At 46.3% G+C, this 15,689-nt stretch overlaps 1 protein-coding gene across 1 annotated transcript in view; it reads left to right on the top strand.

Moving 5' to 3' along the window:
* The first annotated feature begins 803 nt into the window (after nt 1–803).
* The window catches only part of RRP15 (ribosomal RNA processing 15 homolog), a 167,564-nt gene continuing 152,678 nt past the window's right edge, over nt 804–15,689 (top strand). Inside the window, exon 1 of the mRNA XM_085612936.1 lies at nt 804–1,139. Coding sequence (XP_085469062.1) covers nt 1,088–1,139 — 52 coding nt within the window. The 5' untranslated portion in view covers nt 804–1,087. The remainder of the gene's footprint in view (nt 1,140–15,689) is intronic.

Raw genomic sequence — 15,689 nt, forward strand, 5'->3', positions numbered from 1 at the left:
CCAGTTAACACTTTCAGGCAGCGCTAACGCAGCTTCAGTGATAGCTGAGGTGCTATACCAATCATGCGTGACAATGCATTTCAGTACAGTGATGCGGAGCACCACACTGAAATGCGTTAGTCTAACGCCTGATGCGTGGTACTCGGCAGGACTGTTGAAATGACACACATAAGCAGTCTAAAAACCTGGCAGCTATGCATAATGCATTTTAATGTCACACATAAGCGCACCAAATCCAGAACATTTGTCACACATAAACTTAAAATTTGACATCTATTTCAGATTGAACAGCGTTTATTTTGATACATGGGAAAGGGGAAACACATAGCCACGGGAAGGTGCAGGCGCGAACCCATGCCGTATGCTGCAGCTGAATTAAGATAGACGTCCCTGTTGCTCAATAGAAATGATACGGCCATTTTTAAGTGGCGTCGTTTCGAACAGCTGGTTTACAGCATAACATGTAATGTGATCAAGAGAACATTTGCAGTTAAATGAGAGGTTGAAATGTCGTTAGCTTTGCAATTTACGCTTACGCTTGTGAAATAAAGATTTTTTTTAAACTATCTTAAAAATATAGCGAGAGCAATTTAAACTACATACATGTATTTCAACGCACGGTCTAGTTCAGTCAACCGAACCCGCATACAACATACGATTGTTCCGACACTAACCAGCAGTAAAGAACATTCTAAAATGGCCGCTAAATTCACCACTCTCCATGTGTTGTTTTAAAATCAGCATGTTAAATCTTTTGAAAAACATAGTTTTCGGAGGTAGGTGCGTGATCTGGATGACGCGTTACTCTCGACTGAGGCGCAGCAACGATTGGCTTTGGTATTATTACGTCTCCCCCATAGCGGATTGTTTATATTGATCACTAAGTATTTGACTACACGTATCACAAACCAACATGTCCGCCAATGTGGTAGCGTTACTTCCCCATAAACATAGAAGAAGTACTACGCGGTGTTGTTCCCTGTGTACTCTGTGAAACACCACTACAAGCGCACGTGAACCAGCCAACACTTCCAGGATCCAGTGAGAGATTGTTTCTGTCTTAGTAACTGTTATACCTGTAATAGCGATGATGGCTCTGGAGCTGGACAGCCAACGTCCCAGCTCTCCTCAATCAGAGGGTAAGTTGTGGCGATCTATGAGTAGGTTAGGCTAAGCGGGGGTCGGCCCATGTGCGTGATAGTGTAGTAGCCGTACGATCACTGGATAGGGGTACTGTGTGACGACTCCATCACACTGAGCCCAGGTCTGCAGTCACATAACCCATACTTTCAGAACATTACTCTTTAGCTCGAAGCCCAATCGCCAAAGAAGTTTGTGCTCTTAAGAAATATACCAAGGAAACATTTTAACCTTTAACAACAGTATCTAGCTTTAAACGCGCTAACCGGTCTCTTCCTAATCAAATAAATGACGAGAGTTGTAAATATAGTAGGCTGAATAAATGGGTATTGTAAGTCTTACAACACACAAAAATGGATAGTCCTCATGTAGTCTGCTCTGGTGGTTCTGGGAAATAAAGCATTCACTCCGGGAATATGTGTTTAATGGCATGGTCACGGGTTTGAATCCCTTTGACTCCACTCAGCCTTTCATCTTTCAGAAGTTGATAAGGGAGTGCGATTTAGTTGGGAAACAAACACTTGTTATTCAGCTCAAGATACCCCAAAAGATGATCATGTGCTTTAGTTTCCTTTGATACGTTTTGAGCCCCAGCTGTGCGCAGTATCAGCTGATTAAGTGCGAAATCTTTTGCATTTGCACCCATACCCCTCTTACAGACTGCTGCTCCATATAGCGAAGCTTGCCGTGAATGGGTGTTGGCGCTGCTGCTGTCTCAAGGTTGTCACACTGCACTGGGGCACAGATATGACGAATCCCTGGCACCAGCTTGGAGTTCAAGAGGTTTTTCAAATATATCTGCCCCGTCTAAAAATCAACATACATCACATTATGCCGTTATCAAATGTAGCCTGATTTCGGTTATTCTCTGGTACTGGTGCTGCTGCAGCCTGTGTTATTTTGAATGGTAGCAAGGATTAACTTGTAGATCTAGCGAAGGTGCTAGAATGAGCAGTTTATTGTTGATATACTCCACTGGTTCTGTCGTTTGGTCATTTTTTGTTAATCCTTAATATATTGTGATAGGTCTTGCCTTCCTTTGTAAGAAGCATTTCTTCCTCCCCAGAGTTTATGAATGCTGACATGTTATGATAAATAGTATACTCACCACATGTTGATGTTGCCATGGCACATTTTTCTTTAGCAGCAGTTGGATTTGCCTGGTGTTTGTGGATTGTTGAAGCACACGGGACTGCGAGGACCAGCAGCCCGGTTCTCAGCACAGCTGTGTCCTCTTCCTGTGTCTCCGCCCTTTACCTACAGATATTTATATAATTTTTTTCCCTGCTTCGCGGGACGCGCGCGGGCGCACGCTGGGCGAAGCCCGGGCCCGTTTTAGCCCGAGAAAGACCGGACCGGACCGGGCCATCCCTCTTTTCTTTGATGTAAGTACGTACTCTATATTTTGCAGAGTCCGAAAACCAAGCGAGCGAACACTTCTCACTAGTATCACTATGGCTCGCGATTTGAGGAACAAAACTTCAGCTGCTAGAGGCCAATTAACAGGAACTCTGGACAATTTCATTACTAGGGCCAATTCAGCGAGGGATAACCCTTATGGAGCGACAAGTGTCGCAAGATCTTGCTATGGCCAAACGCTCTTCAATAGGTCACTTTGCCGCCGCTCGCTCACTGGAGCACGACGGCTGCATTAATTTGGCTCTTGCCCAGGCATTTGTCCAAACCCTCCCCTCTTCCCAAGACAACGAGATTACAGTATCAGTCCTGAGTTCAAAAACAACGGAGCTCTTAAAGGACAATGATGCCCCTACTCTGGCCAGCTCTGCGGAGAACCTAGGAATCCGGAACCCTAGGGAGAGTCACATAGGTGCCAAGTCAAAATCCAAGAGGAAGTATATAGCCACAAATTTATCTCGTACTAGGAAGTCGAAATTGGTCAAAGGGTCGGGCGATAGCGTTGCAACACCAGCCACCAATGGGTGCAATGTCCTTAGTGACTCGACCAGGCATGGCCCGTCAACATCAACCGTATCGAGCCCAGGGTCGAAGGAGGCTGATGCCGCCCAGCCCACCAGTGGAACATTAACGACAGAGGATCTTTTGCTTACAAAACTGGCTGCCCTATGGAGATCTACACTTGGACAACTAGAAGTGAGACTTGGCCGAATTGAGTACCAGCTTTCTCAACTAGAACTTGCTTCACGTGGCATTCTGGCCGACACAAAGTCAACTGGTCCACGAGTGGATAATATTGTAACTAATCCTGTGCTTGAAGGAGCTGGTTTAGATCATACTCAGCCCCAATTAGAGCTGCCCTCCTCAAATGTCAATAAAGTCCAAATTCCAACAAGGGCTGATTCCACGCCCCTATTACCCCAATACTTAGCTAGGCAGACACCGGCTCAGGTGGGTCCTCAGGGGGCCACTAGAATTGATTTACCGCCGGAAACTAGTCCATATCTGGTTGTACTGGCGGGGATCCCCGAGATAACTAACCCAACTCAGGAATCGTTTGCATCACTAAAAAATAAAGTAACTCATTGGCTTAATATTAACAGACATTACCCCTCCACATTATTAGTGAGATTTTGATGGTACGTAGGGTTTCTTGGGTGGGCTGCAGACCCAAAACTATCACAGGTGATTGCGTGCTGATTAATTTTAGGGCTCCCCGTACTGTGGAGCATATTTGTAGTTGGAGTCATAATATCAGTGGGTCAACCATCCATTCCCTTCCTCTGTCATTCTTCTATCCTGAATCACTAGATCGTGGAGGTGGATGGCCTTGGGTAACACATCCTGGAAGAGGAAATTCGGACAGGGGATGGCAGAGGCGATTAGTTGATCAGTGTAATGTACCCATGCATAACCGATCTAGCAACTTGGAAATGGTGGATTGACAACGGTACACCGAGTTGAATACTTCCTGCCCCACCCTATATCTGAGTTTTTTAAACTCAGATGGAATACCAGAGCCCTTTAGCACTGGTTCATTTACCATGTTCAAGGACCCTGCTATCCAATTGCAGGCGTCCAACATGTTGCTGATATCCGAGGTACCGTGGAGAAAAGTGCTGCCTTCCATAGTACAGATCCCAGAACTGAATATCGTAGGAGAAGCACATGTGGGCAGCAACGCAATTGGTGGTGATGTAACTGGTAGTGATCCAATCGATAATAATGTTATTCCTCTGAAGCCATTGAAAATTTTATCTTGGAATGTGGCAGGTCTGACGTAAAAATTACACTGCACAGAGTGGGGGGCCCTGGTGGACCAATACGATGTATGTCTATTCCAGGAGACCTGGGCCAGGGAAGAACATTTTAGAGTGGGATTTGCCACATACCATGTTCCTGCTAGGTGTGGAGTTAAAGGAAGACCCTCGGGCGGTCTCACTATTTGGGTCGCACTCCATCTGGGTTGCACGGCGGAGAATTTGTTTACATACTCCGATGATGTTCAATGTATAATCATCAAATGGCCCAATTCTTTCAAGTTAGCCATTGTGAATGTGTATTCACGCCCTGTAAGTCTGGCTTCTGAGTCGCCTACTATAGATGTACTATCTAATTTTCTTAGCTCACTGTTAGGCGACCGCCACCTCTTGGTAGCTGGTGATGTGAATTGTCATTATGAGCCCCTCCTGGGAATCGACGAAGGGGCGCTCATGGGAGAGGACGACTATTGAGCTATTCCACTTTGCCAATACCCCCGCCCAAAGATATGGTCTCCGTTGGTGACCCAGATTTTGGCCCTTACTATAAATAACTCCTTAAGGGCTTGCAACGGGCGTTCACCGTCCGACATTCCGTCGATCTGTACCTTTAATAAGAGGGGCCAAGAATCACGCCTGGACTATATTATGGTTGAAACAAGGTTGTGGTCTAGAGTTGTTGACTTCAGGGTAATCCCAAGGTCAGATAGCGATCACAACGCATTATGTTTGGAAATGAAACCTTTAGGTCCAACTGAAATTTCAAGGTTGGACCTGAACGACCCAGATGAAGGGCTGTTGCTCCCTAACAATAGACGTAGGGTAAAATGGGGTAAACTATTACAATCACGAGATGATTTAGGCAAACTATATGATATTGTCCTCCCTAGACTTATGGAGGTTGAGGTCCTAATGACTCAGGTCCATAGCCCAGATTATAACGAAAAGCTAAGGTCTATTCATTCGGCCTTAGTTTCCAATCTAGCTGAAGTTCTTAATCCCCTGGCTTCAGTAAAGAGGAAAAGAATACCAGCTGCGTCCTGGTACAACTCCACTTGCAGGAAGGCTAAGTCGGAGTTGATTGTCGCAGTTAAATCGGCAACATGCAAATCCCAGATCAGGGACTTGCGATCGCATTATAAGGTGGTAATGGCCAATGCAAGAAAAGAGTGGGACATGGACAGGTGGTCTAACCTAACCACTTCTCTTGAAGCTAGGGACGCTCGTAGATTCTGGTCATTAGTTAGTACAGGTTCGGGGGAACCCAGATCAGCAATAGAAACTAACATTACTTCAACTGCATGGGAAGCACACTTTGAAGCCCTATATTTAGTTAATCAACCAATGTTGTGCTGGCACCTTTAGTTTCATCCACTTGCCCAGAGGTACTAGAATTCTCCCTGGAGGAGGTAACTCGTGTGATTGGCAATCTTGCTGTGGGTAAGGCTCCGGGGCTGGATAAACTCCTGGGGGACTTATTCAGGCACCAACCAGGGATTTGGGGCCCTTATTTTTTCATCCTCTTCAATGCAATCCTCAGAGGTATGCAAGTTCCAGATACTTGGCTGGGAGCAGAGATTGTCCCGATCTTTAAGAAGGGCTCCCCCCTGCTCCCAGTCAATTATAGGCCTAATAGCCTCATAGATGTCCCGCAAAAAATGATTGCACGGTTGGTCTTGGATCGTTTGCTGGCGTGGACAGAGGAAAATGACATTCTAACTCCTCTCCAAGCAGGGTTCAGGAGGAACACGTCCACCATGGACCAGATCTTTCGCCTGATATTATTATACTGGAAAACGGTAAAGATTGAGGGTGGCAGCCTCTACATGGTGTTCGTGGACCTACGGTCCGCATTTGACTTAGTCCCACGGGACAAACTTTGGGGGGTCCTTAACAATCTTGGTGTTCCTGCAACAAATTCTGCAGGTACTGATGAGATTACACGAGGGGAACTTTGCCCAGGTTAGATGTGGCAGGAATGGGGCATTGTCATCAAGGTTCCTGGTTGGCAGAGGCGTGAGACAGGGTTGTGTCTTTGCACCAACCCTGTTTTGCCTCTGTCAACGGTGTAATTGCTCATCTGGATAATGTACCAAACAATGATGCCCCAAGGTTGGCAGGTAGGAGGGTTCCGGCGATCATGTTCGCCGATGATACGCTCCTCCTTTCTAAGTCCCCCATGGGAATTCAACGCATACTGAATGGCTTTGAAGATTTTTGTCGAAGTCGTGGTCTGGATATAAATGTCAACAAAACAAAATTTATGATATTTAATCCGCTGGCTGCCACTCGTGCTAGTCCGACCCTAGGAAGCGTAAGGCTGGAAAGGGTTACGACATTTCAGTACTTGGGGGGGGGGGGGGTGGTTACTCTTCAAGAGAATCTCTCCTGGGGTCTGCAACAGGTCAAATCACAACTGAAATTGTCACAGCTGGCGGGGGGTATTCTTAAGGTCTCAAACTCATCGACATACAAGCCAGTGAGCCCAGCCAGGAGATTTATAAGACCCAAGCAAGGGCTGCAGCCCTTTATGGTGGGAAGTTGTGGGGGCATTTAAGTGGTTCAGCCATTGCGAAAATTGAAACTAAATTTATTAGGCAGCTGCGGGCACTCCGCTTCTCCCCCTTAGGTTAGATCTGGGACTAGGACCAATAGAAGACGAGTTAGCACTAAAGCCCTTAAGGTTTTGGTGCAGGCTATGGGCAACATCAGATTTGTCATATTACAGGCAAGAGCTCAAGCAGATATTAACTTACAGTAGCTCTGGGAAAATCCCCTGGTTGGCATTTATTAAACATGAATTCTTTAGATTGGGCTTATCGCCCTTATGGGATAGTCCGGAAAGTTCCTGTTGCCAAGTCTCACGTAAGTCGCTTACTCGGATTTTCAAGGAAAAACACTTGAATTCCATTATTTGTGCTTCTAATACTGGTACCCTGACTAAATCATTTCTAATTGTTAAAAATTCCTATTTCTTTGAGAATTTTATGGATATTGTTTTTCCGCTCCAGGCGAGGAAACTCTTTTTACATTGGAGATATGGCACTTTAGCTTTAAAAGCCTTTACTAGCAACTGGTCAGTTACAGCAAATAAGTCCTGCCCCGGGTGTAGTTGTGATACTTCATGTTCTCTTCTTCTGCCCTGCTTACATCAAATCCAGGAGGCACTGGCTGGTTCCTCTTTGTAAAAATCTTGGCTTTAAAAACAGTTTATCTGCTTTTAGAATTCTCAAGTCCGATTCATCAAGTCCCATTGTATTTGCGCTTTCCAAGTTCTTGTTAGCTATGTGGTTGAAGCGGCGCCAATTAATTGACATTGAATGTCAATGATTAAATACACTTGCATTTATCTTTTTATAAAGACATTCAATGTTCCTATGAAATTCATCTTTTGAAATGTAAATGGTTTTTAATCATGTTTTTATTATGTTATGTTCTATCTTGTATTCTTTTATGGCCAACATGGCCGAAATAAACAACCTTTTGATTGATTTAACTGGCTTCCCTTCTATAGGCCCCTAATGTCGTCCTTGCGTGTTAATCTTTGACGAGCTCCAGATTGCAAATTCTGTTGTCTGAGTAGTGGGTGCTCTGCTAGTGGCTGATTTTCTTTATTGATCATTATTTCTCTATTGACTTTCTTCAAGTTTGTTTGAGTTTGTTTGGGCCTGTGGCTGTGATATGTGTCGATAATCGTGCCCGACAATGGATGGCATCTTAGCAACACAGATGGGGGAAAAACTAATCATAGAGTGGAGTAAACCAGTCTTATTCGGAGCAACCTGAAAATTATCTGCTTCATATCTAGTATTTTGTCCTTTGCAATTCAGTGTTTTTCTCAGTGTCCTTGTATATTTCAGTTAAGCCTTTAACCTGCAGCCGTTAACCTGTATTGCATTGTAATGTATGGCAAAATGTACACATATTTGTACACTTAGTATCCCAAAGTGCTTCCTTACGTGGGTAGCACGCTACACCATGTAGGGTGTGTGGTCAGAAGTGTGTTGTCTTTGTTTTGATCCTATGTGTTAAGTGTTTCCATGCCCCGTTGGATTTCATCATTCAGCACGGTTGTATTACTGGCTAACATATATACCCATATTCGTTCTTTTACCATTATAACTCTGGGTCCTTGTTTTACATTGGCCACCTGTTCTATTACCGCCCACTTGAACTCTTCAGTGGTTTGCCCCTCATCTATATAATGACTAGCCATTTTTGTGGTAACTCTTCTGCATCTTGTGTTACCATTATGTTCTCCAATTCTTGATTACATTTTTCTGCATGTCTACCCTATATAATGCAGTCCACATGGGCAGATGATCATATAGATGTCGTGTGGAATTGCAATTTATTTATATTGACTCTGTACCCACTATTTCGTTAGACCCAGACCCAGATTTCTCTGAATATTTTTGTTAATTTGGCAAATTATAGCATCTGACCTGGGCCAATTGCAAAACATTCTTGAGCATTCTGGAATGTAATGCACCAATCTCTTGGGTATAGATCTCGCAGCGTATCACACCCTCCCTCTCTGCGCCGCGGTCATTTTCCTGTCAATGTCTATGAAGGGCCTTAGCCACCTTATCGGCAGCTGCGAGAGAAAGGGGGTCTGCACGCCACCACCTTAATCGTAATCCCCCCCCCCCACCCCCCTTGCCCTCACTACCAATCGAACCACATGTGGGCTCTGTTTACCTCGCCGTGGACTTGCTATTAAACAGATCAGCAAATGTTCCATTCCGGGAGTGCTTGCCAGCAGACACTTTTCCTTATTATTTCCCTGTGTGCACCAGCTGGCCACATGTCGCAGTTGCGTTGCTAGATAATACAATTCCAGTCTGGAAGCTCCAGCCGTCCACCATCCAAATTTCTCTTCAAGACATGGAGTCCCACTTTACTTCTCTTGCATGCCCTGACCAGAGCAGTAAAAAGACTAGCCACATAAATGTGTTCTATGGTATCTCGCTTTGCGCATCTTGCATTGCGTACAGGCACTGAGGCACAATCACGCGCACCCGACAGCTGGAGTTTGGTCCAAAAAGAAACTGAACCCTGAAGGGCTGAGATCACCTGCCCTATGCTATAATTATATTGCTTGTCTGCTGTGCTCAGATAGCGGAAGTTGTCCGTTTCGCTTCTCAGCCCCAACGCGGGTATTGTTTCTCGTAACATGTCAGCCAAACTGGCCAGTGGGAAGGCCAATGATTTGTCAGGGTTCACCTTCAAGCCAGAAATTCTTTTGAATTTTCCCAGCTGGTGTAGTATCCAATGCACCGCAATCTCAGGCTGCCACAGATACAGAAACCCTTCATCCGTGTGGAGCGAGACTGAATGCACCTTGGCTTCAATCTGGAGACCCCCAGTCCCTCAACGTAGCGCATAAATGCTCTGCCAAGGGCTCCATGGCCAACGCAAATAGGAGAGGCAAGAGGGGGCAGCCCGGCCTGTTACCCCTCCCAGTGCCCGATTTCTCCAACATATATCCACCTGATCGAACCAGAGCCACTGGCCCACTGTATAACAGTTTTACCCACCCTAAAAACATTTGGCCAATCCTAACTTTGTGAGAACTGCCTGCATGTAGTCCCAGCTCACCATATCATATGCCTTTTTTATGTCCATGGTTACCAATGCCACATCTGCCGCAGTACTCTGAACGGTAGTGCAGAATATTTGTAAGCCTTCGGATGTTTATAAGGGTACATCTGGAGGGGATAAACCCACACTGATCCTCGTGCACCAATGAGCCAATTAATCCTCTGTCTTTTCGACAGGAGCATAGCCAACATTTTCACGTCTGTGTTCATCATAGACGCAGACGATATGATCCCAGGTTGCGGGATCCCAATTCAGTTTTGGAATCATCACTGGTTGCTTCCTCCAAAGGTTTATCTGCCAGCTTGCTCATATAGGCATAATAAAATTCAGGTTATCAACCTGTCTGAGCCTGGTGTTTTACACTAAGCCATATCTTTCATTACCGCAAACAGTTTTTCCTTCATCAGATAATTTTCTAGGTCCGCTAATTGGTTCCCTGTAACCATGGGATGCTGCAGTGCGCATAAAAAAAAATCCTCCAGCATCTCAGGTGTAGCCTTCTCTGTGCTACGATACAGGTTGGCCAAATCTCACAGGAGCATGGTGTTTATTGCTGCCTGAATCACTGCCCGCTCCCCCTCCATCCTTCAGCATCATGATCATCCCTGGAAGACGTTCACAGCTCAACGTCCAGGCCATTAACTTACCTGGTTTATCCCCCCCACCCCCTCCCCCAGGCGCGGTTGCCTATAGTCCCTGTTGGTAAATTCATCAAGCCTATCCCATCCCCCTCCCACCCTCCGTCTCGTCTTTTACTTGTGAATCCTAGCATGCTCCTTCTGATTACTATGCTGGAGCCTCGCTAATTTCTCCTTCTGTTAGTGCAAGTCCTTGTGTAAATGTCGTGTTATACCGTACATTTTTGTCATGTACTCTGCACGGATCACCAACTTAAATGCTTCCCACTTAGTGGCTCTTGTGCCTGTGGTCCCCCAGATTGTTTCCAGGTAGCGCTCTAAAGACTCCTACACTTCAGCCTGGGACGTTGGGTCCCTCAGGGCCTCGGGACTGAGGCGCCACATGGGTATAGGCGATGGCTCTCTATCCCAGACAAACTCTATTAGGACCCCTGAATGGTTCAACAAATAATGACACATATGTGCTACCTTATTAACAAGGCTGCCTCACAGAGTGGGAAAGTAATAGCCTATCAAGTCTGCTATACATATTGTGAGCAGTGGAGTGGAAGGTATATTCCTGGCCAGTGGGGTGGAGAGCTCTCATCATGTGTACAAAATCCAGTCTTGCCATGACTTCCGGGTTCAGTGTTGGGCTTCGACAGTGACCTATCTAATGCCCCATTCAATATGCACTTTAAATTGCTTGCCCAAATGAGAGGGGTGGTGGTATGCGGTGCAAGTAGTTCAAGCACATTAGAAAAAAATATTTAATCCTCACAACTAGGTGCATAAACATTGAGGAGAGACACATCTCCACCATCTAATTGACCAGTGACTAGTAGCTTGTGACCCTTGACATCTACATGAGCCTCCCTGAAGCTGAAAGGGAACCCCAGTGTCACCCAGAGCACCACACCGAGCATAAGCTGAGAATGTAGAAACATATAGCTGGCCTCTTTACTTCTTTTTAAGCTTCTCCGCATTCATTAGGTTAGTGTCCTGTAGAAATGCTGTGGCCACCCAGTAGTGTTATATGTGTGTACTCTAAATCGCTTAGTGTAGTCATGCAGAACATGCAGATTCCAGGTTAATATTAACATTTCCTGACTTTATCTCATGAGATAACCAAGAGAGGCAAGCCTGTCCATCCGTTTGTTAGTGGTCTTCACGGTCAAGGATCCCCTGTCTCCCAGCTCCTCCCATGCTATGTCCATGTGCCCATCCATACCTCAATAGTGCCAATATCATTAAACATGCAACATGAACTGTCCCACCAAGGTAAATGCCTCCAAGTGTAAGTGTATGATGTTTCCCCATTTAGTCTGCTACAGAAAGTCGCCTAAAACTCTCCCCTCTTCGTGTAGCACCCTCCCTCTGCCAAACCAAGCATCAACTAAGTGGCGGAACCCCACCACCAGAAACAACCTCCAACAATACGTAAGAGCAAGGCTAATCCTCGCATCTCCATCCCCACATGTTCTGGGCCCTGAGCGTGAAGCCAGAGTACTCCTGGAGTACCTAGGTTTATGTGTAGTGTGGCACTTGAAGGGAAAAATGTAAACAATGAAACCTAAGTAAGATTAGGAGGAGCCCACTCCCCTCCCCCACTACAGTATACGTCCCCGCTGTCGTGATGAGTGCATTTTAGGAGCAACAGCGTCCCCATTACCATACAGTCCAGAGTACAGCCCTGTCATCCCGCAGATCGTTGGAGCCTGTGTAGCCAAATGATGCCCAGTGAGGCGCTTCCCTTTGCAATCAGCCCAGCCTCCTTGCATTCAGTGGGAGGCTGATCCCTGGTGTCTGAGCCTGCCATCCCCTCCATGCTGTCCGTATCAGCAACCTGCCATCTGGTTGCACTGTAAAACCGGATCGGCCATTGTGCTGTGGGATTCCCAATCGTCATCTATTCGTTGACCCCGTGGGCCGGCTTCTTTCTACTTTCCCAGAGTTTGGCTGCGCATCCCCCACCGGCCCCGTGCCTGCCGACCCAGGTCGGATCTCCAATCAGTCCCACACCTCTTCAGGCCGATTAAGTAGGCCTTGTCCCCATGCATCACCCTTAGTTTAGGGGAAAGAGGGGCATATATTTGGTGTTCAAGTTGCGCAGATTCTGCTTCACCCTGTGTGTGTAGTCTGGAAAGATTCTGATGTTATGTCCTTCGAACTGAGGGTCTCCATGTTTTCGGGCACACTGTCGCTGTGCTTGTAATTAAGGAGTTTTGCGATGAATGCTCTCGGGAATGCTCCCACAGGAGGGTGGGGAACTGACGCCCAATGGTCTCACTTTATCAAAAAGACTGCTGATGAAACTCCAGAGCCCATGATATCTGTGAGCCATTTTTCTAAGAAAGCTTCTGGCTAATCACCTTCCTCCCGCTCCGGAAATCTCAGAAAGCTGAGATTGCACCTCCTCGCTTGATAATTTGTATTCTCTAACCGGATCTTCTCCATCAACGTCCAAACCAAGGTCTGTAGACCTGTCACTTCCTAGTCTGGCTCTCTACCTTTTCCTTCTTTGACATGGAGCATTCTGCAACTTTCTGCAAATAAGTCTGCAGTAGATTAACCTCAATCGAGATGGAATCCATTTTTTGTTCTAGTGCGTGTTTTGAACTTTCCGTGGCTGCCAGGATGTTGGTGTCGGCAGGCTGAAGTGTTGCCGGCTGCGCCTGGCCTCCCACTTGTTCATTCTGCCAAGTACTTCCTCTGGTAGCGCCTATAAACTGGTCCATACGGGTCTGCTGTGACTGGCTTGCCCGCTTATAATTCCCCTTGGCTATTGTCATTGCAGCAATCTCTCCAAGAGCACTGAGAGGAAGAAAATGGAGGAGCCGCCCCCTTGTTCCCTAGGTCAGCTGTCCCACACTCCTGGCAACTACGGCCCCCCTTTTTGTTTTTTCCTTTTTGCAGTCACCGCAGTATGGGAGAAGGCTATGTTTGACTGTTGCAGTTATTTTAGCGCTGCTCACTGCACATTGTGTCCCCTCCTGACCAGTCTCAGTCCGCTCTTCGCTGCTGTGTGGCCGCACTCCGGCTCCACAGTCTCTAATTGTGTGAGCCCCCACCAAGGGATGCTGTCAGGGCATGCATGGGAGGGGCCTGCTCCAAGCGACTGTATATACTCCAGACCCAGTTTTGTCCTAAGGCAGCAGGGTCCTCAAGCAATGTCTCACTGTATCCAAGACCTCCCTGGATATCGGGCTGCCCTTGGTGCACACCATAATGACAGTGGGTTGTAGTATATGGTTGCAGTTATTGTTGCGATGTTTGCTGCAGATAGCGTCCCCTTCTGACGAGTGTCAGTCCTATATTTAGTGCCTGGTGGCCACAGCAAGATGCCTGGTCTCAGATTGAGCGGGGCCCCCTGCAAAGGGATGTTGCTTGGTGATGCAGGGGAAGGGTCCGCTTTATTCAATTGTCTATGAGCCATATGCAGTTATGCCCCAGAGCTACAGGATCCCCAAGCGCTTCGTCTCCATGTCTCGGCCAAATTGCCTGTGGCCCAAAAGCCAAACATCACCTCAGGCTGTGCAGACTTCCCTGTGCTACTGCCGTACAGTCGGACCGAACCCCAGCGCTTACCTGCGTCTTTGCGTGCCTCATCTAATTTATTTCCGGCCTCCTGTCTCTCTGATCGGCTAAAAGGCACAATACCTTTCACCAGCGCCAAAGTCTTTTGCCGTTGTCCGTTTGTTTGCAGGTGCTTCTCAAACTGTCCGTTTCTTGTCTTCAGGATCTGCTTATGTTTATTTATTGACTTCTTAATGGGATTAGACACAGGGGAATATTTGGTCACACATACCAGCGTGTTGGTGGTCCTTCTTTTCCCACGTTTGTCCCATAAGGTTGACCCTATTGTCGTTCCTTGCCCTCTTAAGTGAGCTTGTGACAATGTTTTCAGGGTATTTTTGTTCTCTCAGTTTCTTGCTGAGTAGTTCAGCTTGATTGTCAAAATCCTCACCTAGGCTCCAGTTGCAACGTATTGTCTAAAATTTGTCCCACCTGTAGATCCTATTGTAAAGGCAGAGGGTGTAAGCTGTCAAAACGGAGGACGGTATTCTAGTCTGTGTTTCGGTTTTCAAAGTATTGTCATGAAAAATATTCACATCAAAGAACGTCATTGTGGTTGTATCTATGATGAATGTAAACATCAGGAAATTGCTTTGCACATTAGTCCAATCTAGGAACTTCTTAGCCTTCTGATGTTCACATTGTTCCAGATTATCAATATATCACCAGCATATTGTTTCCACAATACTGTCTCATCTCCTAAGGTGGTGTTGTGGATCAGTATATTTATGCTTTCAAAGTGGTGGACACACAGGTAGGTAATGCTGGGAGCGAGGGTACTTTCCATTGAAGTCCCTTACACCTGTAAGTAGAAGGTATTCTCGTTTAAAAAAATATCTTCCATGGGCAGTTGTTTGCAGGACTGCTCAAAATGTATGGGAGTGTTGCGGGGCCATTCTTCAGAGAATGAAAGATCTTCCAAGAAGAAAGGCTGGTATACAAGCTTTCAGTGTCCGGTCCAATCAACAGATTTTCTCAAGGATTGTATTGTGCTTCTCTCAAAAATAATAGATGTTTTAATTTTTATTTTTTTTTCTGTCCACTTACTTGTTTCCTTCTAATTTTTACGCTTCCATACCTTCCCTGGTCCGACACAGCTTTATACGATTGAGCGGAGGGAGGGCAGGAAGGCGGAACTATCTTCCCCGTCCTACAGTTTCGACCCGGTTAGCAGTCTAGTCGCTTGCAGGGGTGGTCTCATAAAAGAAATGGTTGGTCGGATGCACGCAGCGAGCACATCAAACATGCACCAAAGGCAAGCCCGTCTGCGCCCATCCGCGTCCGACTGGGGCCAGGGACTCTGATACTTCTCAGCCATAACCAGGGCCTCTGGGTAAGCCTTACATTGCAGCGTTTCTGCTCTCGCTGCGACCAGTGCCTAATAGTTGCTGTCAGGTCATTGACCCTGGGGCTGGTTCTTTGACCTGTATCTGCTGTAAGTTTGCCTGCTGTAGTTCCCCTAATTTAGGGGTAGTTTATGCGGCCCAAGACAGTTCTCTACAAAATGCCGGTCTTGATGGCCTTCATGAGGTAAGGTCTTTTGCTCATTGCCACCCTACTAAAACTTTTCATTTTT

The sequence above is a fragment of the Triturus cristatus genome, chromosome 6 (genome assembly GCF_964204655.1).
Source record: "Triturus cristatus chromosome 6, aTriCri1.1, whole genome shotgun sequence".
Classification (NCBI taxonomy): Eukaryota; Metazoa; Chordata; class Amphibia; order Caudata; family Salamandridae; genus Triturus; species Triturus cristatus.